Below are 26724 nucleotides of genomic sequence, written 5' to 3' on the forward strand. Positions count from 1 at the left end.
ACCACCACCAACCATGGCAAAGGCCAGTCTTCATTCAAAAAAGGTGATGTTGTGTATATGGTGGGATTGAAAGAGAGTCCTCTATGATGAGCTTCTTCTGGAACACCAAACTACTCCAACAAGTACTGCTCCCAGTTAGACCAACTGAAAGCAGCAGTTGACAAAAAGTATCCAGAATTAATCAACAGAAAATGCATAATTTTCCATCAGGACAATGCAAGGCTGCATGTTTCTTTGATGACCATGCAAAAACTGTTACAGCTTGGATAGGAAATTCTGATTCATTCACCATATTCTCCAGACATTGCACCTTCAGATTTCCATTTATTTTGGTTTTTACATAATTCTCTTAATGGAAAAAGTTTCAATTCCTAGAAGACTACAAAAGGCACCTGGAACAGTTCTTTGCTCAAAAAAAAGTTTGAAGAAGATGGAATTATGAAGTTGCTTGAAAGATGGCAAAAGGTAGTAGAACAAAACAGTCAATGTTGTTCAATAAAGTTATTGGTGAAAATGAAAAATGTGTCTTTTAATTTTACTTAAAAACAGAACTTACATTTTGGCCAACCCAATAAAAAGCATTCTTTGGCTACCATTGACAGAGAAAATCATTTAAGCGTGGATTCAAGTAGTGGTATACACCAAGTACAGAATTATTAGACCTGAACTATACATCTCTCTCATAGTCTTGGTAGTTGACACCTTCTTCCTCATTACCCCCTTACTCCAATTTAACTTTTTTTTTTTTTTTTTTTTTTTTACTTTGAAATCTAGATAGAAATCCCATGGGTAGGTAAGTTCTTATTTACATGCATTTCTTCAAAGGTCCTCAGGGGTATTCACTGTCCACTTTCATTGTTCAATTCCAAGCTATGGCACAGAGAGAAGTGCCATGAAACTCAGCAAGAAGCAGATCAACTTTGTTCTGTATCTTCTTAGCCTAGAATGCTACAAGTCACAACTGTCCAATAAAACTTTCTGTAATGGTATCCAATATAATAGCCACTAGTCACATGTGGTTTTTGAGCACTTAAATATGGCTATTGTGACTAAGGAACTGACCTTTTACTTTTATTTAACTTACATAGCCACATATCATTAACAGTTACCATAGGGGACTGTGTTGCTATAAGGGACTCTCTTTTGTTGTGTTTTCACTCAGAATAACTGTTATACACAAAAGTTTCTTTAAAATAATTCTCTCTCATCTACACACACACATACTCATCAAACCTTAATAGTGCTTAACTAAGTGATTAGACTATTAAATCAGACATTCAAATATATTTTGAATGAATATGTGTTTGTATTTAACAATTTTTACAGTAAACAGGTATCATTTATAATCAGAAAAAGCTATAAATTAACACTTTAGTCATTAAAACTCTAATATATATGAAGATATACCACAATATGGAAAATATACAGAAGCAAAATACAAAATACCATCTATTTTTGGTCACAAATATTTAAAAATTAAATAAACAGATATATAAGGATTGGAAGGAACCATAAACCAATGGAAATAACTGAAGGAAGGAATTATAAGTAGAGTTCATTCATGTTGAGTTGCATTAATGTTTGTATATAAATAAATCTTCAGAAAAATAAAATAAGGTTAAAGAACAACAAGATCTAAGTGACTGAGCATAGGAATAATCTCATAAAACCTGAATGTTGGAAGATAACTATCCTATATCAGCACCAACCTAGAGGGCTAAGGACAAGGAGACTAAAAAGAATTCAAGTTGTATGTTATGGGAGGAAAGTGTAACTAGGCTTGAGAAACCCATGACTAAGAGAAAGAGGGAAAAGAAAGAGCTTGTAAATGAAAATAAGAGCTAATGGTTGTTGTTAATATTCAGTCAGTAAAAGACTTAAGATTGTTCCAAGGCTGTTAGCTGAAAGGCTAGAAAGCTTCAACACTGCTTTCTATGTGCAATGCATTACTGAGATTTGCATCAATTACATTTAATTCACCTGGACAGCTTCAGTGACTGAAACAGTGGTTCTCAAACTTCAAAATGTGATTCCTAAAACCCAGCCTTAGAGACTGAGAAATACTGATTTTTTTTAATAGCATGCTCTAAATGTCTAGAATAAGAAAAAGAGTAAAGATCCCCTAGTGTTCTTTACAAATATAATGTCTTCTATTTAATAAAGATAACTAAACAAGTTTTTTGATAACTTGGGAAACCCTAGAACCTCTGACCGGAGTCCCTCATCTTTTCATAGATTTTAGGAAAGTAAGGGGAAAGAGAAAAGCTGTCTTTAAACATGCAAAGACCTGTCGAATAATAAAGGATGCAAACTTGTTTTGCGGGGCATCAAGAATAAGCCAGAGAGGGGATAGTTTCAGTCTGATACAATAATGTTTTTAAAAAAGTGGAATTCCTTATAAGGTGGTGAGCTTCCTCTCTCTTGGAGATGTCTAAGCTGATGCTAAATGATCCTTTGGTCCACAATTTGTGTGAATAGTTTAATCAGCAATAACAACATTAGGTAACCAGTGACCTTCCTTCCTACCTTAAAACATCCTGCCTAACATCTAGTACAATTTACTACTGTTAGAAAAGAACTCAAAGTTCATTTAAAGGTGTTTTATTTTACATATAATTTTTTCAGTGCTTCATGACAATCAGATAAGCAGCTCACATCAATGTGGTTTTCTTTTACTTTTACACTTCAAATATTCGACTCTCTCACTTCTGGTACCTAAAATCAAAGTCAATGTTGTGTTTTCTCCTCATTACCTTCTCAATATAGTTTACTCAACAAATGCTTTTGCCATCTAATAAATGTCAGGTTCGCACATCCAGGCTAGGAAATAGCTAAACTAATCCTCCATTCACACACAAGACAGAAGTCCTGGATCTGATTCTCCCCAAACTCAGGTTTCATTGTCTCAACCTAATCCTATGCTCCAGGTCATCCTTTCTTGTATAACACCCAAAGAAGCCTCCATTCTTCCTCTTCCACCCCCTTCCCCAATTACCTGTGGGAGGCATGGGTAACATGTCCAGCTGTTGCTTCTGCCCAGCCCTGACCCCAACTCCAAGTGTTCTGGAGGCAGTAGCAATTTGGGGCCAGGAGGACAAGGACTGCCTGCCTAGAGGGAACAACAGAATTACCATAGGGAAAGAAAAAGGAAGCTCAGCAGGATATTACACGGTAGAGAAAAAACAACTCTGGTACTTCAAAGCAAAGAAAGAAAGGGAAGAAAGAGAGGTGAGGCTGGAATGGGAGGAGAGGACTACCTTAAAGCCAGGAGACAGTTACTGGACGAAGTGACTAAGAGAAGCCAACAATGCAGAAAATGCCTCTGTGTACTTAAATGCATTTAGGCACTCAGTCTCCAAGGAAAAATGTAAAATCTAGGTTACTCTAGAAAAGCTTAGGAAGATACATTTGTTGTTTTTTTATTATGAAATATGTCCAACAAACAAGAGTATACGAGCATATACCATTTGAAGAATAAAAAGCACCTGTGCACCCACCTCCCAAATTAAGAATATTTTTCTTTACTCCTCTTCCTCCAACTCCTAGAACATCCCTAAGCAGCTAAAGTAGTTTTATCTGTGAGGCCAGTATCAGGTGTGATAAAATTTCTTTGTATTTCAGAGTGCCCATTTGAAAACACTCCATCTCCAACATCATTCTTACTTGGCTCCTAATGTTTAAGTTTTTTAAATAGATTAAGATACATTCTTTCTACACTAAAATTAAAGGGTTTAAAATAGGTAAGTTAGCATACTGCTTTAAATCTATTCAGTGAAACTGTAAATGATACCAGCTAATCTCCTATTTTGAGGGATAGGATTTGAAAGTGAAGGTCCTGGCTCTAAAAATATCAGAGGAGGGAAGAAAGCTGAAGACTCCCAAAGACTTTGCATACTTTACTAGTTTCCCCTGGACTTGAACTATTCGCCTTCATCCATACATAAAAAAGAGGTTATGAGCAGAGATACTTCTTGACCTGTGTACACCTGAATACACACTAGGCTGCCCAGTCTTTTCATTCTCTCATGTGGTCATAAACACCTGGCATTGCCTTGGCAACTGAATAAATGTGCTAGCACTGGACCACACTAGCTTCTAAGTAGTTTTCCTGTTACCTTGCTAACTTTATATAAGGAATTAGTACTATTTGAATCCAACCAATCTAACCAAAATTTACTCAGTTTTTCCTACAAGAGAATATGTCTAAGTTGTCTATTTTCTCTCTAATTTCTCCTTTTTAGTCAACTCCATAACTATACTTTATTGGGTGATATATAAAATCCATGGCACTAATGATTAAAGGAGAGGGATAAGGATTCCTTTGCACAGCTATCTGTGTCTATAGAAAGTTAAATTCTTGCATGTTCCAATCTTTCTTTCCTATTCTGGAAAATAAGCCCAATGAAGCTCCAACCCCCTCTCTGGGTCCTATTACAAGGAAATTATAGATGTTGTCAGTGGCAGCAACTCTTCAGCAGAGCAATGGTGTTATGTGCTTACCTCTTCAGCACCTTAATACAAAGCTGGCTTGACTCAGAATCAGATCCCCTTCTCCCAGATAAAAGAACATCTTAAAAAGAAACAGATTAGGCAAAGGCCTCTGATCAACAGGTATTTTTAGGTTGACTTGTCCCACACTAGTCAGCCATATAAAAATTTAACATTATCAGAAATGGAATGGTTAGCACTGGGGAAAAAATCTTCAGAGATGATATGAGCAAATAGAAGCTCACATGTGCTAAAGTGACTAGATCAAGATCATACTGCCAGATAATGGCTGACTAAGGATTAGTACTGTTTTCCAAATCATGCTGCATTTCTTCATGGTCCCCAACTACAGCAGGGTAGGGGCAAGACAAGGAATGTTCTTTTTTAATAAAAAGGAAAATACCCATTTCCCCAAAAAGAAGCAATTTCCTTTGGCAAAGGCAACCACTACCAGAGCCTTAAGGTCCTATTTTGGAGTTCTGCCTAATGAGGAAATTCTCATCGTAACTCTCCAAATCTGAAATGTCTCATTGCTTACAACCATTTCTCAAAGAAGCCACTACGTTTAAATGAAAATGAAACTCTTATGTCTACCAACAGGGAAATCTAAGAGAGCTGGTTTCCCAGCAAGCATATGCTCCTCCCTCTATCGTGGGAAACAATCCAGTCACTGGAGTTTCTAAGAGTGGCATATTAACTCTTCCAAGATACCAGGACATAATTTACTAAATTACCTTTCTGAAGACACTACATGGTACCCTAGTTCTTTGGGAAAGGTAATTAGCTTCTCTTGGGTGACTAGTTTACTCCAGGTAAGCACTATGCTCACCATGGTCTCTTTTTATGGGAATGAAAATATTAGTTTTGCTCATTGAAAGGAGTGACTTGTTTATTTTTCATCTTATTAATCATATAAGCCCTTTAATATATGATACATTAAAATTGGTAACTACTCCCCTAGCCATGCTAATAGATGATAACTCATGAGCAGCAAATACAATAAGGTAGGAGCTTTCACATCCACACATCTGACCTAAATTTAACTTAATAAACATCTATTGAGCACCTACTATATGCCAGCACCCATGCTAGATATTGGAGAATTATATTGCTACAATTTGTCCACTTGGGAAGTGCCAGTGATCCTATAGCAACACTATATCAGCTTATGAAAGACTATTAATGTGAGTATGGCAGATGGTCCACAATGGCTTATTCTGGTCACTAAAGATCTGAATTTGATCAATGGCTCCAAATTTAAGAGGACAGTGGATAACTTAGTAATGTTAGAAATAAACATACCAAATATTAAGCTGACAATAAGACCCATAAGCAAAGGTCAAAAAATTCTAATAAAGTGAAGAAAGAAACCCTAAAGAGTGACATTGCTATCTTATAAGGCCCTGTTCCTTCAGGAAGCCTTGCCCAGGAATTCTATCCCCAATGATCTGTTTCTTTGAATTCCCACTGCACTTAGGATATGGTTCAGAATCCTCAGCACTTGATCAAACCATTAAAAACTTCCTTGTATGATTTTTCTTCTAAAAATACATTTGTCTTGTCTCCCCAACTATATGGTAGGCTTCCTGGGAGCTTGGATGTAATCTATTTTTCTGGAACTCCACCTCTGTGCCTCTAGCTTTTTCTTTTTCTTCCCCAAAGACAATGGAAACCCCATAATGAGCTGGTCAAGCCACAAAATAAAAACAAGTTTAGATCACTGAGTCACTGCATGATGGGAAGCTGTCCTGGAGAATCACTTCATTCACAGTGGAATTTCTGTGAAGTGAGCAAGAAATAAGCTTTGAAGCATCCAGCCAAGATGGAGGCCTAGGCAGATATGCTTTGCTTCCTTGTACAACCAAAAGAAGGATAACAACCAATTTAAAAATAAAAAACAGTAAGAACTGCCAGAAAACCAAACTGTATGGAAATTGGACAACCAAGGAGTTAAAGAAGAAACACTCGTCCAGACTGGCAGGAGGGGCAAAGACGAGCAGCCAGAATGGAGAAATAAATATGTGGTAAGGCAGCAGCTAGTGGACCAGGTGGGCAAGGTAGCAGCTGATAGACTGGGTGGTCCCATATTCACATGTGTCCCAGAACAACTGAGGGATGAGCGATCCCAGCCCAAGACAGGCCACACAACCCAGGGTTCCAGTGCCAGGAAAATAAATCCTCATAACCTCTGGCTGTAAAACACCTGTGGAGGCTGTGGTGGTGGAACAAACTGCCAGTCTCTCAGGAGAGTCTGTATGAGGGGCCCACAGGGTCCTAGAATGTACCCAAGCCCACCCACCCAGGAGTCAGCACCTGGGCAGCACCTAGAAGGGAAGCAGGGGAAGTGACTGAAAGTGGGGCAAGAGCCAAGCAAGCAGCATTGTTCCCTCTCTGATCCCTTCGCCACATACAGGGCCACGATGCAGTGAAGTTGGTTGCCCTGCCCTGGCAAACACCCAAGGCTCTGAGACAAATATGGCCCAAATGAAAGAACAGATCAAAACTCCAGAAAAAGAACTAAGCAACAAGGAGATAGACAACCTATCAAATGCAGAGTTCAAAACACGTGCCAGGATTGAGCAGTACTCAACCACAGAAATGACTGAGTACAGCTGCAAAATAGAGGAACTGAAGACTATACAAAATGAAATGAAGAAAAATATACAGGGAACCAACACTGAAGAGAAGGATACTGGGACACAAATCAACAATTTGGAATAAAAGGAAGGAATAAACATTCAACAGGAACAGAATGAAGAAACAAGAATTCAGGAAAATGAGGGGAGGCTTAGGAACCTCTGGGACAACTTTAAATGTTCCAACATTCAAATCATAGGAGTGCCAGAAGGAGAAGAGGAAGAGCAAGAAATTGAACACTTACTTGAAAAAATAATGAAAGAAAACTTCTCCAATCTGGCAAAGGAAATAGATATACAAGTCCAAGTATCTCAGAGAGTTCCAAAGAAGTTGGACCTAAAGAAGCACACAGCAAGCCACATCATAATTACATTACCCAAGATTAAATAAGGAGAGAATCTTAAAAGCAGCAAGAAAAGAGAGTTACCTACAAAGCAGTTCCCATAAGACTATCAGCTGATTTCTCAAAAGAAATCTTACAGGCAAGAAAGGGCTGGAAAGAAGTATTCAAAATCATAAAAGACAAGGACCTACATCCAAGATGACTATCTAGCAAAGCTATCGTTTAGAATGGAAGGGCAGATAAAGTGCCTCCCAGGTAAGATAAAGTTAAAGGAGCTCATCATCACCAAGCCCTTAGTATAGGAAATGTTAAAGGGACTTATCTAAGAAAAAGAAGAAAATCAAAACTATGAGCAGTAAAATGACAACAAACTCACAACTATCAACAACTGAACCTAAAAAAACAAAAAGAAAAACTAAGCAAACAACTAGAACAGGAACAGAATCATAGAACTGGAGATCACATGGAGTGGGGAGGGGGAGGGGGGAAAGGTACTGGGAATAAGACGCATAATTGGTAGGTACAAAATAGGCAGGGGGAGGTTAAGAATAGTATAAGAAATGGAGAAGCCAAAGAACTTATATGCAGGACTCACGGATGAACTAAGGTGGGGGAATTGCTGGAAGGAATGGGGGTATCGGGCAGAGGAGAACAAAGGGGAGGAAAAAATGGGGAAACTGTAATAGTATAATTGATAAAATATACTTTAAAAAAAGAAATTAACTTTGTGTTAAACCAGAGATATGAGGTTTATTTGATATTACAGAATAGCCTAGTATTATAATGACTGATATAAAGACTAAAAAGAAAAATCATTTCAGTACTAACAGATGTGATGAAAAGCTCCTAATGAGGCAAGGCTATGGGAGAAAAAGCAGGAGGCAGACCAGGCTCAATAAAAGGAAGGACTTCCTGGTAGTTGGGCCAAAAATAAAGATCTGTCTTGTGTTCACTAAGAATCTTCAAGTCTACTTGGTAAGACATGAAGAAGAGACAACCACGGCCATGGAATCTGAACTAGGTGATTTAAAATATCCCTTCAAATAATAACATTTTATGATTTTATGATTTACAGAATGGGTTCCTAATATTTGAAGGACCTAAAAATGAGAAATAGCTTATCCTGACTTGTGACTATTTAATATTATAGAGAAGCAGCTTCAAGAGATCTCCCTATAAAATCTTGAAGTGACAGACAAGAAACACATCTGAAGTATCAAGGAATTCAAGGATCCTCTTCCTGTGGATGGAGTCAAACCATCCCCCCTCCATGCACAAAACCCCCTTCGAAACACTCGCAGGGATAGCTCCCAAGTTTCTTGCCACCTCAACCCAGAGTTTGTGTCACAAAGAGACAACTGCATTGATAAAGATTCCTCACACACTAAAGAGCTTTCTCAGTGGCAAATTAGAACTACCTGGAACTAACCTCTAGAGAAAGGGTAAAATTCAGGAGGTAAAGAGTGTTTCTAGACTTGAAACTATATTTAATTTTAATGCAGCTATCATGTCCCATCAAAAAGCATGTGTTTTGTTTAAATTACAAGGTGGATTATTCAATTTCTAATTAAGAGAAGTTTTTTAGTTTTTGTCCCTGGAAATATTTTAAGACTAAAAGCAATGTCTACGTATCATATACAATAATAGTGCTGAAAGATATGAAGATCTTTAAGACTATATCAAAGAAAAATCTCTGCTACTTACTAGTTATGTGATCTTTGATAAGTTACTCAGCCTCTATGAGTCTTAATTTCTTCACCAGTAAAATAGGGATTATAATATCTACTTCATAAAAGTGCTATGATTTAAATGAGATAATGTGCTCTATAAACTGAAAAATCAGGTTCAAATATAAGGTACTGAAGGAAAAGTAATAAACACCCTTTGAAAATGTTATTTCTGAAGTCAGTGTTGGAGTACCTAATAGGCTACGCATGTGATAATTAATAAAGCAAGAGCAGCAAAAAGAGACCAGTTCAGCTTCACTAAACTCATTTAGAATTTTGTAATTAAAAAATCTAGGGAGAACTTATTTTAATTTCAGTATATTTATAATTTGTATTTTACACTTTACTATTTTTAATTTCCTATGAATTGCATATAATCTTTTCAGTGTTAAGGGCTTCTAGAGTTCTTAATCTCACCTTGTTTCAGTTTATCTTAAATAGATTCAGGAAGGACCATGAGCAAAAGCATATAAAACCCTGCGACATTTCAATGAAAGATATAAAGAACATACACTATATGTGTTATGTGAGTTAATTATATGTTCCCTGTCACTTGTGAGTTATTTCAACTCAGAACTAAGAGGGATTTTGGCAGCATGAGCAATTGCAACAAGTGTATCTCAAATCCAGTGTGGCTTTTAGCTTGGATATACGGCATACTTGATCATCTGGATGGAAGATGCAGTTTAACTGCACAAGTAATTATTCCTGCTTACATTCTTATTATGACATCAAAATCAAAAGAGGGCCCTTTCTTGTGTAGCTCATGCCTGAAATTCCGTAAAAGCATTTTCTAGTAAATCTGACAAAACCCACACCATGTTTTGGTAGAGCATGCATGAGGGAAAGTGAAAGGCATTGTTCTGTTTCTTTCTGTAATGACCACATGCTAAACAGACCATGGTTCCTGAACCAAAAGCTTCGCACTGATGAGAGTTAACAGAGAGCCAGGCAGGGTGTGCCCCCCTTTGCTGCTGCTTTCACTTCTAAATGAATTATAATTTCTGCATTGGATACGAAGATGGGTTTACAGCTATTAGCCATCATATTAATAATTTAGAAAATACATGCCCAATCACTTGTGTTCTTTCAATTCCCTATGAACACAGCTGCAACTCACATTAGAAGTGAGGGCAAATGGATATTTTTCAAATGAGATATTTGGGCTGAATTATTAGGATAACCTGTACTACAAAATTACTAATACACATTGCTTCTGGCTCAATTTAGCCTGAACTCAGTGAACCTATCCAATGATGACAAATCAAAAACTCTGAAATGCCCAATGAATGAATCTAACTAATCAAGGAGCCCTGTAGGAAGTAGATGCCAGGATTAATGAGCCAGTAGTTTCACCATGCCACGCTGTTATTTCTTCACATAAATGCCCTCAGATGAGATTACCTTTATGTCATGAAAAGGAGGATTACATTCTTTCAACTGACAGGTTAACTACTGCCATTACTAGAAGACATCTTTGTGGGCTAAGTTTTTAATCATAAAAATTAAAATGTAAACTACACAACACAAATTGAAAACATTTTCATTTTCAAGAGAAGCAGTCGTTGAGGATGTCAAACATAAACTATCCCAAAGTTAGAGTTTCTTCTGTATTCTCCATTCATATCTACCTTGATTTACTCAAACTGTTCTGTGTCCTAGTTTGTACTCAACACCTAACACCATCTTTAGCAGGCTAAAGCCCTACATGCTATTTCTTCCACCATCAACAAAAGGTAAACTAAGTGCGACATCATCACTATGCCATTACTTAATGCCATGTATGATATGTAGTACCAATATTGGGAAAATAAAGATACAAGAATAGATAAATGTATTCAAATAAATCAATCATATAGTTACATCGTAATAGACTTTGACTTCTTCTAGTTAGCATTGGTGACAGTATTCAACGCCAAACAGGCTACTCAGCAAAAGGTACAATTCATTAGAGACAGGACATCTACGATGCAGTATTTATCTACCTTGTGTTCAGATATTATTCATCATTACTGTCTTTATTCCCTCACTGAATGTAATTATTTATTATAGCTTGAACAGTTTTGAGTCAAAATTGCTGCTTATTGATAAGGAGTAAAAAATGATATGAAGCATTATTCTGTTGTTAGGTTTTTTGTTCTCCCTCAAACTGCAGAAATTGTTCAGGCTTGTGATTGAGATTCTCATTCTCTGCTTTTTATCATTGCTAAACTATCAACTTTAACAATTTAGGCCAGGTTGCCTTCTCTTATACTAATGGTGTATATGACACTAAAATGCTCAGCATTCTTAATACAAAAATCTATTGCCATAGAAACAAATATTATTCCAGAGTCAGGTCAAGTGAAAAACTCTGTACTCTTTCATTATAATATTGATAAATAACCATGATATTATGAAATGTAAGTATCTTTGAAAGCATCTATCACTTCACTTGATTTGCAACTTCTCATCAGTGTTCTAAGTTGGCTCATTTTTTTCAAATGAAAGACCCCATTTCCCTTGCCTTTGAGAAATACAATTTTTAAAGATTCCATTTAGCATCCTTTATTGCATTCCTACATCATAAAGTTATGCTTTATAGCAGCATAAAAAAGCTGTAAAATTAGCATCCTTGTAAACAACCTTCCATGCTTACTGGTGAAGCAATCTGTGATTTGTACTTATCTCTTAAATGTGACTTGAGAGTACAGTATCCATGATTTCGATTTTTTTTCAAAGAGTACTAGCCTAAGACAAATAAGACTATGATAAAATGTAAAAACAAGGAAAGGCATTTTTCTTTTACCTGTAGATATTTTAGAAATTTGGTTATTATGCTGCTAAACTCTAGAGTGAATTCTAAAATATAGAAATGTTCCATTTTTACATGAAATCCCATTTTAACATTATACCAAAAAAACTCTTTACAAAATGTAGAGTTTAAATATTCTGTGTACCCAACAACCAAATTTTACCCGTAATTAAAACTCTTAAGGTAACACAAATATATTATTTTTCTTTATCATAGAAAAGTATGCCTGTTGTCCTCACCTTTGAGAAGATTCCCTTGTGTTCTCTTAGTGGAGTAACAGTTACAACAGTTCCTAAAATTCACATGCAGCCCAGAGGTAAAAAACTGTATTCTAGAACGGTGTTTTTAGGGGTTACACTCTGGGGCAACCAAATCAGAAATCTTCCCATGGAAAAGGGTGCACTCTCAAAGCCTATCATCACAATCAAATTTCAAATCACAAGACTGATTGTGGTTAGTCTTTCAAAGGAAGCCTGTGATATCGATTCTCCTCCAAGTTTAAAGCACACCCACATACTAGACTTCCGGGCGATTACTTTGTACGTTACATAAATGTCCAATCACTATGTTGTATACCTGAAACGAATATGATATTGTATGTCAACTGTTACTGGAAAAGAAAAACACCCACAACCTTCCCCCTCGTCCTACCGAAGACAGCAATTTTCATTACTAGTTAGTTTAGGGAAGCCCCCGAGCACGTGCCTAAACGCAAGTTCAGCTGGAACCAGGCATGGACCCTGAGAAAACCAGCACAGTCCGGCGGAGGGAAGGCTGGAGAGGCGCTGACCGCCACCCGGTCGCCAGGACCCTCCTCTTCCCACGTGCCCTTCGCCCTCAGCGGGAGGTCCGGCGGCCCGAAGCTGGGCCTAGATCTGCCGGGTGGTCTCTCTCTGACCTCCGACCTCTCGGCCCCGGGGGAGGACAGAGCCGCGGGCCCTTCCGGGCCCCCTGTCTACCTGAGACCTGACGCCGCCCGGGGCGACGCGGGAGGGCAGAGCTCCCAGTCCCCACGCTTTCTCCCCGGCGATCCTTCCTCGGGCCCACAGCCTGTCCGCCACACGCCAGCCCGCAGCCGGGCGAAGGTCTCCCTCCACTCCTAGGCCGGAGGGAAACCGGGCGCCGCAGACGCTCATCAACTCCTGGGCCGGCCGATTAGCGCGCGCAGCTGCACCCCAGGCCCGTCTCGGACTCGGAAGGCCCGGGCCGGCCCGAAGCCTCGCGAGGCCTCGGGCTCGCCGGAGGCGCCCGCGGCGCGGCCCTCTCGTTTCCGGTCGGCTGAGCCCCGACGCCGCGGCGGAGCGCGCCGCCGAGGCCGCCGGGGGGCGCGGACGCCGACGCCAAGCCTCCTGCAGGGCGGACGCGGCCCAGACGCCGAGGTCCTGCGCGCTGAGCGCGAACTGAGAACGTCCAAGGCGAGCTCTCTTCCCGACGCCCCACTCAAAGTCACACCAAAACCCACCATTCTCCGTGTCACATACTGAAAATGATTTTATTTTATCCATTTACATTTAACTTGATATAAACTCATCCGGAAAAGTCAAATATGCTTTGTGTTAGCTCAAACATTTATTAAGAAAACCAAATTCCATAAATAAGCACAGACAATAAGTTAAAACATATCACAAATTGACCAGTATGTAACAAGAATGCTTTATCTACACAAAACATCCTATTTCACATGTTTGTTCATTCTTCGAAAGCGCTTCTGTTCTCTGGGTTTGGATTTGACCAGCACATGCAGAAAGAGCTGATTGTGTTTCTCTGTACAAAGTTGCAGGGTTGCAGATGTCCACGTGCACCCCTGGGCGGCCGGCAGGGGCCCGGGCGGTGGCCGCGGGCGGGGCGCAAGGGACGACAGGACGACCACAGAACAACCAAGGGCACAGAGCAGCGAGGAGAAACAGAAAAGCAAACCCCCGTCCGGAAGGGTCCAGAAAAGAGATGTGGCTTTTGCTTTTACAAAAGGAAATTTTTCTTACGTGTTTATTATTTCTTATAAAGACTTATCAAAATGGATAAGATCACCTCTTCACCCCATGACTGCTGTAGTCTACTCCGGCCACCCAATCCACCGGCACGTTCATCCTGAGAAGCTTTCCCTTCAGTACCCTCACACAGTTGTGCTTAAGAAAATAAAAGTACGATAAAATAAAAACAATTTTTTTTTTTTTTTGTAAGCCAATAGAGGGTTCCATGGATGTGGCTGGGTGGGTGGGGCAAGGGTAGGATGGAGGAAGAGTAAACAAAGAGGAGTTTGGAGAAGGAATGCAAGGGTAAACCAAACTATTGTCTGTTGGGCCCTCGATGAGGCGGTTGGTAGCAGGTGCTTGTCCTCCTTTAAGACAAAAGTCCCTAACATTGTGCTGTCCCTTGAACACGTCCGTGTGTGACTTCGGTGCGCTGTGTGTGCGCGCGCGTGTGCGTGTAGTGTCTGAGCGTGAGCGAGAGTGCGAGTGTGTGTGTGTTTCTGCCCACAAACCAGTCCATTGGTGTTTGATTTCAGATCCTGAGTCGACTCCCTGGTAAGTAAAATGGTGGGAAGGAGGCGTTTGCGGGGCGCGGGAGGAGGGACACGTGACGCGGGGAAAGACGGGACTGAAGGGAAGGAGGCGGGCGAGGGGGTCCTGGGCGTCGCGTTGAAGGTGCGGGTGGGGAAGCCGCCAGTCGGAAGGCCGGGGGGGAGGGCGCGAGCACGGCTAGTGCAAGCGGGGAGGCCGGTGTAGCAGGGGAAGGGCGATGAGGCGCTAGAGATGCGGCGGAGGGAGGCGTTGGGAGACAAGGTGCGAGGGGGCGAGGGCGTAGGGGGAAGGGGAGGCTGGAGCGAGCGGAATCAGGCGGAGGAGAGGCCTGGTGTGCTGGAGTTTGGGGTGAGACCGAGAGAGTGGAAGAGGAGAGGACCGAACGAGAAGTGGCGGAGGCGGGGCGGGGCAGGGCACGCAGGCAGGGGCCCGGGCGGTGAGGGGGCCCCGGGCGCGCGCCCGAGGGGCCTCGGGGCGGTGCCGGGGACGGAGCGGGCCGGGCGCGGCGGCATTAAGTGAAGCTCATGGAGACTGTGTGCTCTAGCGCCTTGCGGCGAAGGGAGGCGATACTCGTGCCCCGCCACACGTCGCTGCTGTCCGGGGAGCTGCAGAGCTGGGGCGAGCCAGAGACGTTGCTGGGGCCGGGGAGGGAGGCGGGCACCATGCCGGGGAAGGCGGGCTGGTAGAGGTGCGACTGCAGCCCCGCGCCGTTGGAGCCGGCCAGGCTGTTGGACAGGCCCATGGAGTTGGGCGGCGGCCCCGCCGCCAGGCTGCACTGGGACAGCGACTGCGCCATAGCTTGCTGCCTGCCCAGCGCCGGCGGCAGCGGCAGCTGTGACACACCCGGCATGGCGGCCGCCGCCCAGCGGGTGTCGTTGGCGTGGAACGAGCAAAGGCTGTCGCCCATGGCGGCGGCAGCGGCGGCAGCGGCTGAGGGAAACTGAGGCAGGCCAGGGGTGGGCAGCAGCGTGCCGGGCGCGCGGAACACATTGGTGGTCTTCTTGCGCTTCTTCCACTTAGCGCGCCGGTTCTGGAACCAGACCTGGAGCGGACAGGGAAAGAGGTAGACGGGGCGCTATTAGGGCCCCGGCCGCCGCAAAGGGCGAGGGCTTGAGTCCGAGAAACCCGCCCAAGATATACCCGCTCCGCCCCAGGCAGAACCAGTGCCGTAGATCCGACAGGCCCCAACTCCCAGCTCGAGACTCTAGTTTTCCAACAGCTCCAGTCATCTGGCGCCCCTTGCACCACCCACCAAGGTGCAAGGTGCACCACCCACCTGCTCCCTTAGACCTAAGTGATCGTACAGGGACGCTTACGCACAGTGCAAACATAAACCGTGTGTGCTGTGTTCACACGCCCCTGCATGCTGGCGCATTCGGTGCACGGCTTAGATGCACAGGTCTGCAGGCAGGCATGTGTCAAGGCTCGATCCACAGGTGTACAAATGAAGATAAACACGTGTACCCATGTGGCTTAATAGCGTACCTTATAACACTGATGGGGTATAGAATTTTCAGAAACGCTGGAAATTTGGAAATTGATGAAGGGCCCTGCGTGACATAGCCAGTTTCAAAATCGAAAGACAAAGGAAAAACCCTAACGCCACGGATGACAGAGCGGAGAGGTTAATATAGTGATTCGTGTGGGAAAGCGAGCGCCACTGAGCTACAGTGTTGTTTGGGTTGCCACCGTGACTTTCAGGCAGTACTGACACAAGTCTCTGTGCTTCGTTCACAACCCCTTTAAAGGCACCTTTATCTGGGCTGTGCGGCTGTGCTCGAACCTGCTACCTGAGCCTGGAGACCCAGGGCCTCCGAGTGTATCCTTTTCAGGAACTTACTGAGGATCCCAAATAACAAGACCTCCAGTTCCTTCAAACTGCCTCTCCCCACCAACTATAAACGAAAAACAAATATTCTGACCACTACAAATTAAAGAAGGTCAAGTTTAAAGCTCACACTAGTTAAGAGTCAAATTTAATTTTGCTAGACAAATCTATGTCTTTTTTAAAGGAGATGTGTTTGATAAAATAAACTCCACATGAAAATAAGCCTCCTACTCATTCTTTCTTAACCATGAGCCTGGAATTTCAAACCTTACCAGACAAATTTGCCTATGGATGTCAAATTCACTACCACAGGGTAAGGAGCCTTTCACCCTGAAAGATATCAAGTAAACTGCCTGACCAAGATAACCTCTCATCTCCCATATTTTAATTTGATCTTTTTTTAAAAAAATAGCCAGCATGCCTACTTGGCAGTCATGCAGTTTAATATCTAGTCAGTTGGAGGTTTACTGTGCATAAATATAAATGATGTGGAACACAGCTCAGATACTGATTGCGTTTCCTCTTAGAATTTGGCCAATGCAATTTGACCACCATATTTGTGGCCAAAAGATTATTCATCCATTAATCCAAGCTCTTTAGTGTTTATTCTGCAAGCTGAAGTATCCTGAGCCTGGACCGTACCTGACCCCCTTCTCAATAAGCCAGCTATGCACAGCACTGCGTTCACACCCCTCAAGGGGAGACACGCTGTATGCTTACCAGTGTGACCAGCAGTTTGCAATCTAGAATTCTGCCCGCCTTTGGGCCGGCCGTCGCCTGTTCTAACATATCCGTACCACCATTTTATATTTCTCTGGTTTCTACCCCATTTCCCATGTTTCTGTTTACACCAGTGTCCAGATTGGGTAAAGACCCCAGGTCCCTTCTCTGCTAAAACCCCTTGATCTGGTGGTATAGAGAATTAATGAGGCAGCAGGGCCAGGGTAGTGACTGGGATCAAGGCGGCCTCTGGCAAATTGAGCTGATAGAGGCCCTCGGCAGAGGGTAACCCTCAGAAGCCAAGGAAAGTACAGCGATCACACATCGCTTTGTGTTACCCATCCAAGGTGGGATTGGGGGAGGTAAATCGGTTGGAACCCTAGAGAGGGACCGTGTCTGTGCTGAAAAGTTCCCCACACCTCACACTCTGCACCCGGATATATTTTGAAAGATATATAATTTGAAGACTGGTTTCTAACACCTAGTGTCAGTGAGTCCCAAAATGTTTGAAAGTTTGGGGCAGACAGCAGAGGATGAAGGTGGCTGACTTGCGTGAGGAGTGGGGAGAACAGAAGAAAGAAGAGTCAGGGATTGCCCGCTAGAATTTCAGTAGAAAACACACCCTCCAGCAAGGTTTCTGAATCTCAGGCCCAGGCATAAAAGAACATCTGTTAAAGAACTAAATATTGTAGGAATAATCGAAAAATCGTGCTCAATTATGTTTGAGGGTTAGTAGTCAAATGATGGCTACAAAATTTTTTATGTTTCATGGCTTACTAGGGTTGGGTAAAAAAATCTTCATGGGGTCTGAGCACCTCCGTTCCAAGCTATGATGCATATGTTTTTAAAATGTGAATGTTTCCACTTGAAAACTAGAGCATGACGGATTAAAATGCAGGCAAAACCTAAGGGAGATTTTGAGAATGCACAGATGACAACTCCAGAAAATATATTAACCCCAGCCACGGGCCAACTTTGTACTCAGTTTGAAATGCAGCTCTTCTCAGAAAATGCTTAATACAACAGTGAGAATCTAATGGAGGTTGGAATTTAAAAATCCACTTTTGTGGTATCTGCTGTTACAGTAATATAGACATACTGTAAATGTATTTTAAAATATATAGCCCGTTTAATTCCCCACTTATAAATGGCTCAGAAATAAAGAAAGAGAGGGAGGAGAGAATATTACTTTTTCCCCTTTCGAAGCAAAGGCTTTATGAAGATCTCATTGGAATCCAGCAAATGATTAATGTGAAGATTTGGGAGGAAATCTGGGGAGCTGTATTAAAGCCTAGATCTCAGGTTCATTTCGATCAGCCAGCCGTGAACTCTGGGCCGAATTCATTACACTTTAATAGTGCTGGGAGAGGAAGAAAATGCAATTTCTCATTCCATTAGAAAACTAGAAAATACTCTCAGCTTGTCCTCCTATTAAGATGTGGCAGGTGACAGGGCCATTCTGGGGGACACGGTCAATGGAATTACAGCACATTATTTTTGTTCCTATAAAATATTGAAAGGCAAGCCTGACTGTGCAGAAGTTATTTCACTGATTTGGTTTTTATGTAAATAAAATATTGAAAGTTAATTAATCCGTGCTAGAGACTAATGATTATGCTTATTATATTGCATTTGATCGCGTAATTTGCATGATTCTCGCATTGCTGCTTAATAAGCCATTCCAGGTTATAAATAATTCTGAAATTGGTTTCTAATAATGGCATGCTATAAAAGGAATGGTTTTATTATACTAGCCAGAAAAGGGGAGCAATATCAGACACGGAATTGGCCTCCATTTGGGTAGAGGTGCTTTAATAAATACTTAAAAGTATGATATATACCAGTTATAGATAAAAATAAATATGCTGGATCATTTAGTCTAGAACTAGAAAGCATGCTTAAAAACATACAATTGCAATAAATGTTTGGATCATTTTTAATCAGTGCAGTGGCCCACGTACTGAAAAGAATGTGTGACAATCTGTTAACTATAAAGAAAACTATGAAGTACTCATCATATAAGAACATAAACCAATTACTATTTAATTTGGATTTGGTCAAGGAGCAATGGTACAGTGAATTGTGAAGTAAATACATTTTCCATAAATTATTTTTGCATTACATTACATAATGTTAATCATTTTGAAATGTTAATTAAAAAGGTTATGGTGATCTGATTACTTTTTAAACTATGGGACATTATTTTTAAAAATATTGAAATTGCTATTCTATTAAATTGTTCCTATCAGCAGCCTCAAGCTATTATCTTTGGTTGAACATTATGCTAGCACAATTAAAGTACTTTGTCTCTTTCTTCTTGATTATTCTTTTGTGTACTTTTTGAAAACAACTGTTTCTATTACATAGTTTATATTTTATTTCATTTACAACTTTTTCTATTAAAAGACTCACTGCCATTAACCTTTGGAATATCTAATAACGTTTAAATAGACCTTATTTTCTTTTTCCATAAAATCAGTTGTCCAATTATATTTTATTTGTGATTCTAAGCTCTATTTTAATTTAAACTAATTACCAATATGCCTATGTTAAGCAACAGCACTTTACTCTTTAAAATAATAATTATTAGATAGTATTTCTCTTGAAGAACAAAAAGCAAGTTTATGAATTTGAACCTACAAGATTTTAACAAGATCATGTTATCATTTGCAGTAATAGAATTGCTGAAATTATATATTTCCTTTAACGTTTGAACTCCAGATTTAAAAAGAGAAGTGAGTAAAATCAAATTTTTAAGAGCATTGGTAATATGTATCTGCACAATGCAATTAACATTCTTTTGGCTCAATATCAATAGCCTATGGTTCAGGGCTTCCAGAATTCACTAAGGAAACCACCCAGACTTATATTGACTTAAAATGTTAATCTATGTTATACCTGAACATTATTTTATTAATTTGACCACTTTAAGTACCTAATAACATTCATTTGCTGACTATTTAGAACAGAAGCACAAAGTAGTTTTACAGGTTATACTATCTTTAAAATGCCCAGTGGAGACAGAAATACTTAACATTTTGATTATGGACACCTTTGTCTCTTCTTAGATCAAATGTAAAGAAACTGAGATCTTTAAACTTAATTTGTAAAAGAATCTAGAGCTGAGGTTGACGCCCAGGATTAACGGACACAAAATACCACGTCCAGGACAAGAAAGGGGTTTTTTTTTCAGCACCGCGGATAGCTCATGATTAAGTGTGCGTCTTGGAATTTCGCTTACAGCACCTGGCCATAAAATATTTGGTACATCATTGTCATTCTTTTAAAAAGCGGGGTTTGGGGGGAATGAGATTCATTAGGTTTATGCTTTTATTTTCCCACCGTCAGAAAAGTTGTCGATGTGATTTTCTGTTACATACAATTTACAACTTGGAGGATGGTTGGGCAAGAACAAGGGTCAGTAATTATTTTGTCTACTGTCTGTCAATCTTTCCTGCCTTAAATGTTCTGTCCTCAGATCTGATATCCAAAATAGAAAGCCTTCATTTCCCCGCACTTCCCCCCCCCCTCCCGTTTCCTTAGGGTTAAACCAAGTCTCACAGGCTGTGGAGGGTTGCTGCAGCTACCCCCCAGAGCATTGGTTGACCACCAAAGTTCAAATCCTTTGAAAGCATCAAAGCTAGGGGTATTTTGCCTGAGAGCGTCGGGATAGTGCTATTCGGGAGAATAAAGGACGGGGGAACCTAGGTGTGAATCTTTTTTAAAAAGTGCTCTTTACGCTTTATTTTTCCCCCCTTTTCATGTTTTCTATACAACTGTTACACTCCCCCACTTATCCAGGCCTTAACACAAACTCATTAGAAAGTAATGAAATACTTGTCACTAAAGCAAGCTGAAGTGGAGCGCGCGCTCGGCTTAGTCGCCTGAGAGACGCAGAGGTGGGAGACTCGGAGGTTCCCTTCTCAGGAGGAAGGAGGCGACCTAGCAGTCGAACAATACCTGCTTCGCTTTTGAGGAGTTTCTGCTGGGATGTGGTTATACTGGTGGGAGATTGAGGCCCTGCCTGTCCATTGGCGATCGGGACCAGTTTCAGGGCAAAGGAGCAAAGGTTGCCGAAGCGGAGCTCAGTATCCCCGAAGAATGAAAGACCCCGCGTCCTTTACCCAAATCCTCCAGCCTGCTCCCTGTCTTCTGCCCCGGCGCCCACGCCCCGCGTACCTGCACTCGGGACTCTGTGAGCCCTATACGCAGAGCCAACTCCTCGCGCATGAAGATGTCGGGGTAGTGAGTCTTGGCGAAGCTCCTCTCCAATTCGTTGAGCTGCGCCGGAGTGAAGCGCGTCCGGTGGCGCTTCTGCTTCTGTTGGCCCTGCTGCTGGCCGGCTTGGCTCGGGTTCGGGCCGCCCTGGGGCCCCGGCTGCTTGTCCGGGTCCTTTGCGCTCACCGCCAGCGAGGCCGGCGTGGAACCCACAGTGGTGATGTCCTCCCCAGGCAGTAGAGTGGCTCCCTCGACTGGGTCGGAGTTGGGCGCTAGGTCCCCCGGATGACCCCCGGGGTCGGAGCCCCCCACGCCCAGCCTACACTTCACCGCCTCCCGGTGGCCCAGAAGCTCGGCGGCATCTTTCATACCTGAGAAGGCAAGGAGATCGTGGTCACTACCTTCCTAGCGATGCCAGGAGGGATTGTCCTCCTCGCGCGATTCTCCTGCAGCCCCCTCTGCGCCCATGTTCGTCCTAAGGAAGAAACTCCCAAGATGCTCGGCTGGGCTCCCCAGGATTTGGACAGCCAGGCAGGGATCCCATCTCCCGGCCCTTTCCCCTCTTTGCGCAACTGGCTCCGGACGGCAGCACATGCTCTCATCTGGCCCTCAACGAAACACTCCCAGTCCCGGCAATGAAACGTGCCCCGGAGTCCCTTTCATGAACCATAACCTGGCGCCCCAGGAACCTACGAGCAAATCCGAAAGGGAAAAAGGAAGGAAAGGAAAACAACGAAAATTAAACAATTCCTAGGTTGCTGCCCCACCTGCGTGCGCTTAGGCAGCCTGACAAACTCTACCTCCGGCCCTGAGCCGATTCCCTCTCACTTTCCGAAGATGAATAAGTCCCCAAGCCTTCCACCCCCCGAAATCAACCCAAATCAGCTCCGCCTCCCCCTCAAATCAGAGAAAGTGTTTGGAAAATGGAGTCACATCCATCACCAAAGATTCCCAAACCGGAAACCCAGTCTGCATTAAAGAAACTCAAGTAAACTCTATAGGCATAGCAGTGGATCAAACTTCAGGGAATTCAGCTTCTCTTTCTGGAAAAATAAAAGGCGCATTCCCCTCAGCCATTGGCAATGCTGAGTCTTTTGCAGGCAACGATGCCTGTGAGGATGAATTTGACTTTTCTCTTTTCTCAATGAGCACACTTAGCAAATCCTTCCATTGCAGTGGCTTCTCCTTCATGTCATATTTTTACAAATTCAACCACACTTAGACCAGGAGGGGAGAAAAAGGTAGTGGGGAGAGAGAAAAAGAGAGAGAAAAAAGGAGAAAGAAATACCAAATCAAAGCAAACAGAAAGAAATAAAAGAGAAAGAAGAACATCTCCAAAGAAATTATCACGGCGTGGATCGCCTTTCAAAAAATCAAAATAAGGAAGAGAGGGTAAGAAAAAAATTGGAAAAACAAAAAGTAACATTTCCCAACTCCTCTTTCCGATCTACATATTCCATAGATTTTTTTTAAAAAGACGTTGTTAAATCAAATTAAACTTTAATGCAGCACAATTACTTTTAAAGAAATTAGTCCATTTAGGGCGCATTAAGGTAAAATAAGGAACAAATTGACAATTTCCTGCCCCGGCTTCTCCTGGCTGCCCCGGCAAGAGGCGCGCACTCACCTAGTCTGGCGTCCAGGAGGTCGGCGTGAGACAGCATCGCGCACCGCTCCAGGGCGAAAGCTGTTCCCCCCAAAATTTTAGCTGCTTTAAGTTATTTAAAATAGATATAAGCTATAAGCTATACGATATAGATATATATAGATCACCTAAATGAAAGAAAATTCGGTTTGTGGTTAAAAAGGGGGCTTCTTGCATTATAATGTCCTTTAGAGAGACGGGGAGGTGCTTAACAGTTGAATGAACCCGTGAGCAGCTCGGTGAGGGGACCAATCAGGAGGGCAGCCTGCAAATGTCAGAGCCCGGAGAGTCCCCCACTCCGCCCGCCCGCCCGCCCGCGCCCGCCCGGAGGAGGCGGCAGTGGCAGCCCTGGAGACTCCAGCCCCGAGCAGCTGCTAAAGCAGCGGCGGCCACCTCGGCCTCGCGCTGGGCTTCCAGGTCCGGCCTGCGTTAGTGTTTCCCCGCGATTTTTCCAGGAACGCCTTTCCTTCTCCTAGTCCCGCCCTGCCCGCTCTAAAGGCGCAGCTCTGTCGCCTTGAGCTAGGATCTTGCCGAGGCAGAGGCAAGGCCGGAGACCGAGTCTGGGCATGACTCGCGCGTGACCCGAGAGCCTCCCCCGCCCTCGCGCTCTGGGCGACACCGGCCAGCCTCCGGCGGCTCTGCCCTGCCAACCTGGAACACAAGGGCACACCGCGGCCTCCAGGCCTCTCGCAGATTTGGCTGCCACCCAGCAGGCCCGGGCCTAAGGTCCAGACGCCCTAGCTGGGACCCCGGGCCTTTCCAGTCCCAGCCCTTCGGCAGGCCTAGAGCGCAAAAAAGGAGTCGACTTCCCCGGAGCTTCCAGGGCCCGAGCACATTGTGGACTCCTGCACTCTACGTACACCCTTCCCTCCCGGCTCCCTCTCCTCTGCGGGGTGCGCGCTTGCTTCCTAGCCCGCAACCCGCTCTTTTGGTCAAAGTTTCTGAGTTCTGCAGGGCTCTCAACTCTGCTTATGACTGTAAATAAAGTTAAATGCTCTTTATTTTCCTCTTGAATATGTTAAACTACTTGAACAATTTAAAGTGCTTTGCACAAGTGAAGCGAACCATTTCTAATGTTCTGATTTTTCAGAGCCAGCCAACAACAAAGTTTAGATTAGTAATATATTTCTAACCAGAGTAATTTTCAAGATCATTAGGCATTTATGTAATTAGTGCCAAATCTATAAGCTTTTATTACGATTATTAGAGTAAAATCAGTATAAATTTGTACTAATTTACTACTGTTTAGACTTGGCTGTCAAGCCCAGAGGTTCTTATTGTAAATGATAACTGAGGAAATTAAGTGCAAAATTCTGTACCATTTCTGATCTGTTCCTAAACAATCCGTTTCAATTGTATTTGTAGCAGAACATAATGCCCTTTTAAAGTTATTTGACTTGTATTTTTATTTGCAACACAAGAAAAATGTCCTCTACCCAGGCACAATGAAAACTGATATTTACTACTCTCAACTTGATTAGCATTGATTTTTAATTCGAGAGTGATGCAATTAAGATTATTCATTTAGTGCAAATAAAGCTTCCACAAAAGGGTGGCCCTATGAAGTCTGTTTTAAATAATACCGAGCAAATGGCTTTTTTTGTTCGCTGTCCAATTGACTTACACAAAACATTGGAAATGCTGCCTGAGAGCAGATGCTAGAGGAATTGTGTGTGTGCGTGCGCGCGCGCGCCCTTAGCTGTGTGTGTGACAGGGACGGAGCAAGGAGACAAAGGAGAAGGCAATAAGAACTCTGGGGCAGTTTTGCTTCCACCTCCTTTTCTCCTGCAGCCCATTTCCCTCCTCCCATGCACACACGTGCGCTCCCGCACACGTGCACACACACACACGTGTGAGTGCCGGACATCAGCCACGCCGGCTCCCTCCGAGCTGAGGAAACCATTTCCCCCGAAGCTCCGGGCCTGGCCGAACTTCTGTAGCCGCTGCAGCTGCTGCCAAGGCGGCCTCTGTGGGACTGAAGCGTCGGAACCGCGGGCTGCAGCGTGGAAGAGTCCCGGCAGCGGCGTGTTTGAGGGCCGGGAGGCTGTTCGACAAGTGCCTCACGTACTTTCGAGAAAGGGTTTGCTTGGAAGGAAAGTATCTAGACCTAAAGCAAATAGAGTTCCTGCAATAAAATCGTTCCCTTCCCCAAATAAAACTCGAAATCTAGATGCTATAGCGCGGGGCGCACGCGGCAGGAGGCGGGATACAGGCCCGGGGCAGGGCGGCGAGCGCCCGGAACGTGGCTTTCGAGTGTGCGCCTGGCTGCACGCTTCCGCGGACTCTAGGGGATTTGTGCCCACCGGGATGGGGCTTGCGGGGTATCCAAGACCGGAGCGCAGGGGCGGAGGTGCGGTGAAATGTAGGAGGAATACAGGGGCCCGGAGAGAGGCACCCCGCTTTTCCAAACAGGCAGTCCTGCGGCGACCCGCACTGCGGGGGCTCTGCACCCTGTCTGGAGGGAGGGAGGAGAGGCCAAGACAAGGGATGAGAACGGCCCCGGTCCACACCGGTGTGCACACAAGCGTTCGTGTCCTCATGCTACAGCCATCCCCAGAACAGCTACCAGCCGTGCCGCGTCCTCCCGCGCGCACAGCTCGTATATTCTGTTTTGTTGTATTTTTCAGGTCGATAAATAAATGTGTAATAGTTAATGTGAAGACACATCAGAGTAATAACAATGGGACGAAATCAAAGGATTATCCATCTCTGTTAGTAACCGCTGAATAACAATGTTGCGGCGTGATTGATAGCCCGCTTCATTTTATGACTTTTCTATTGGTCTTGATTTTTATAGCAGTATAAACAAACTAAATCATTTTTTCCAAGACTTCAGAGCATACGCATGGGGCGGGGGCTTGGGGGGCTAAATAAAGGAAAGGGGAAAAAAGAAGGAAATTTGAGAGTGGGAGGGGTAAGGACGGCGTTGTGGGGGCGTCGAGGTGGGGAGGGCACAAGCTGGAGCCGGGAGCCTGGAGCCTGCTGGCAGCAGGCGTGGCGAGGAAAATGACAATAGTGTGGATGCAAAATGCTCGCCCCTGCGTCGACTTTCTTCTCGGCAGCTCCTTTTGGCCAACGTCTGAATCCACCTGGGCAGGGCCTGAGATGTATTTACCAGAGTTTTATTCCTCGTCATCTTCCCACGTTCCTGGGGCAGCCGGGAAAGTGCCGGTCAGGCCCATTGCTATTGATAATTTAAGGCATTTCCCACATGATCATGGGAACTGAAGTCCCTAACAAGGCGAGATTTTAGCGCAATGACCCCCAAATCTTCAGAATGACAATAATGTCTTCAGAAATCACTTCAAAGCAAAGTAAAAGGATTTTCTATGACGGATCCAGTGATTTTTCCTCAATAAATAGGTTTTAGATTGTTACACACACGTAGAAGTGGAACAAAGGGAACTACCAGAAAATATATTGGTTGCCCCTAATAAAATTTATTTAGACAGTTTACTTCTCATAAAAAATAGAGATTGAATTTTGTACAAGAGCCTGCCAAGGGGCGATGCACAGGGAAATCATTTTTTTCTTTCTTCTTTTCTCCCCTTCTCCTTTTTAACGAAGCACAAAGAGCATTTAAAGGCCAAGGAACCCGCTCCCACTCCCTCTGTGCTGCTCCCAGACCTAGCCAGACAACTTTGTAGTTTTGAGAGAAGCTGGCTTTCTGGGAGATGGGGTGTGTGTGTGTGTGTGTGTGTGTGTACATATATATTTAAAACACCTGATGGCTGATTATGTAAACTACAAGAACAGCAACAACAAAATCAGTGTCTCTTCTCCTCCTTTGCCACCCTGGTCC

The 26724-nt window shown here is 43.2% G+C and overlaps 1 protein-coding gene across 1 annotated transcript; it reads right to left on the reverse strand.

Moving 5' to 3' along the window:
• Positions 1 to 15022: 15022 nt before the first annotated feature.
• Positions 15023 to 22941, reverse strand: OTP (orthopedia homeobox). The gene is made up of 3 exons (XM_054578266.1): positions 22905 to 22941; positions 21239 to 21648; positions 15023 to 15553 (listed from the first exon to the last, which is right to left on the reverse strand). The coding sequence occupies exons 1-3, from the start codon at positions 22939 to 22941 to the stop codon at positions 15023 to 15025; spliced, it is 978 nt and encodes a 325-aa protein (XP_054434241.1).
• Positions 22942 to 26724: the final 3783 nt, after the last annotated feature.

The sequence above is a fragment of the Pteronotus mesoamericanus genome, unplaced genomic scaffold (assembly GCF_021234165.1).
Source record: "Pteronotus mesoamericanus isolate MK-2021 breed Mesoamerican mustached bat unplaced genomic scaffold, CSHL_Meso_final contig_50, whole genome shotgun sequence".
Taxonomy (NCBI): Eukaryota; Metazoa; Chordata; class Mammalia; order Chiroptera; family Mormoopidae; genus Pteronotus; species Pteronotus mesoamericanus.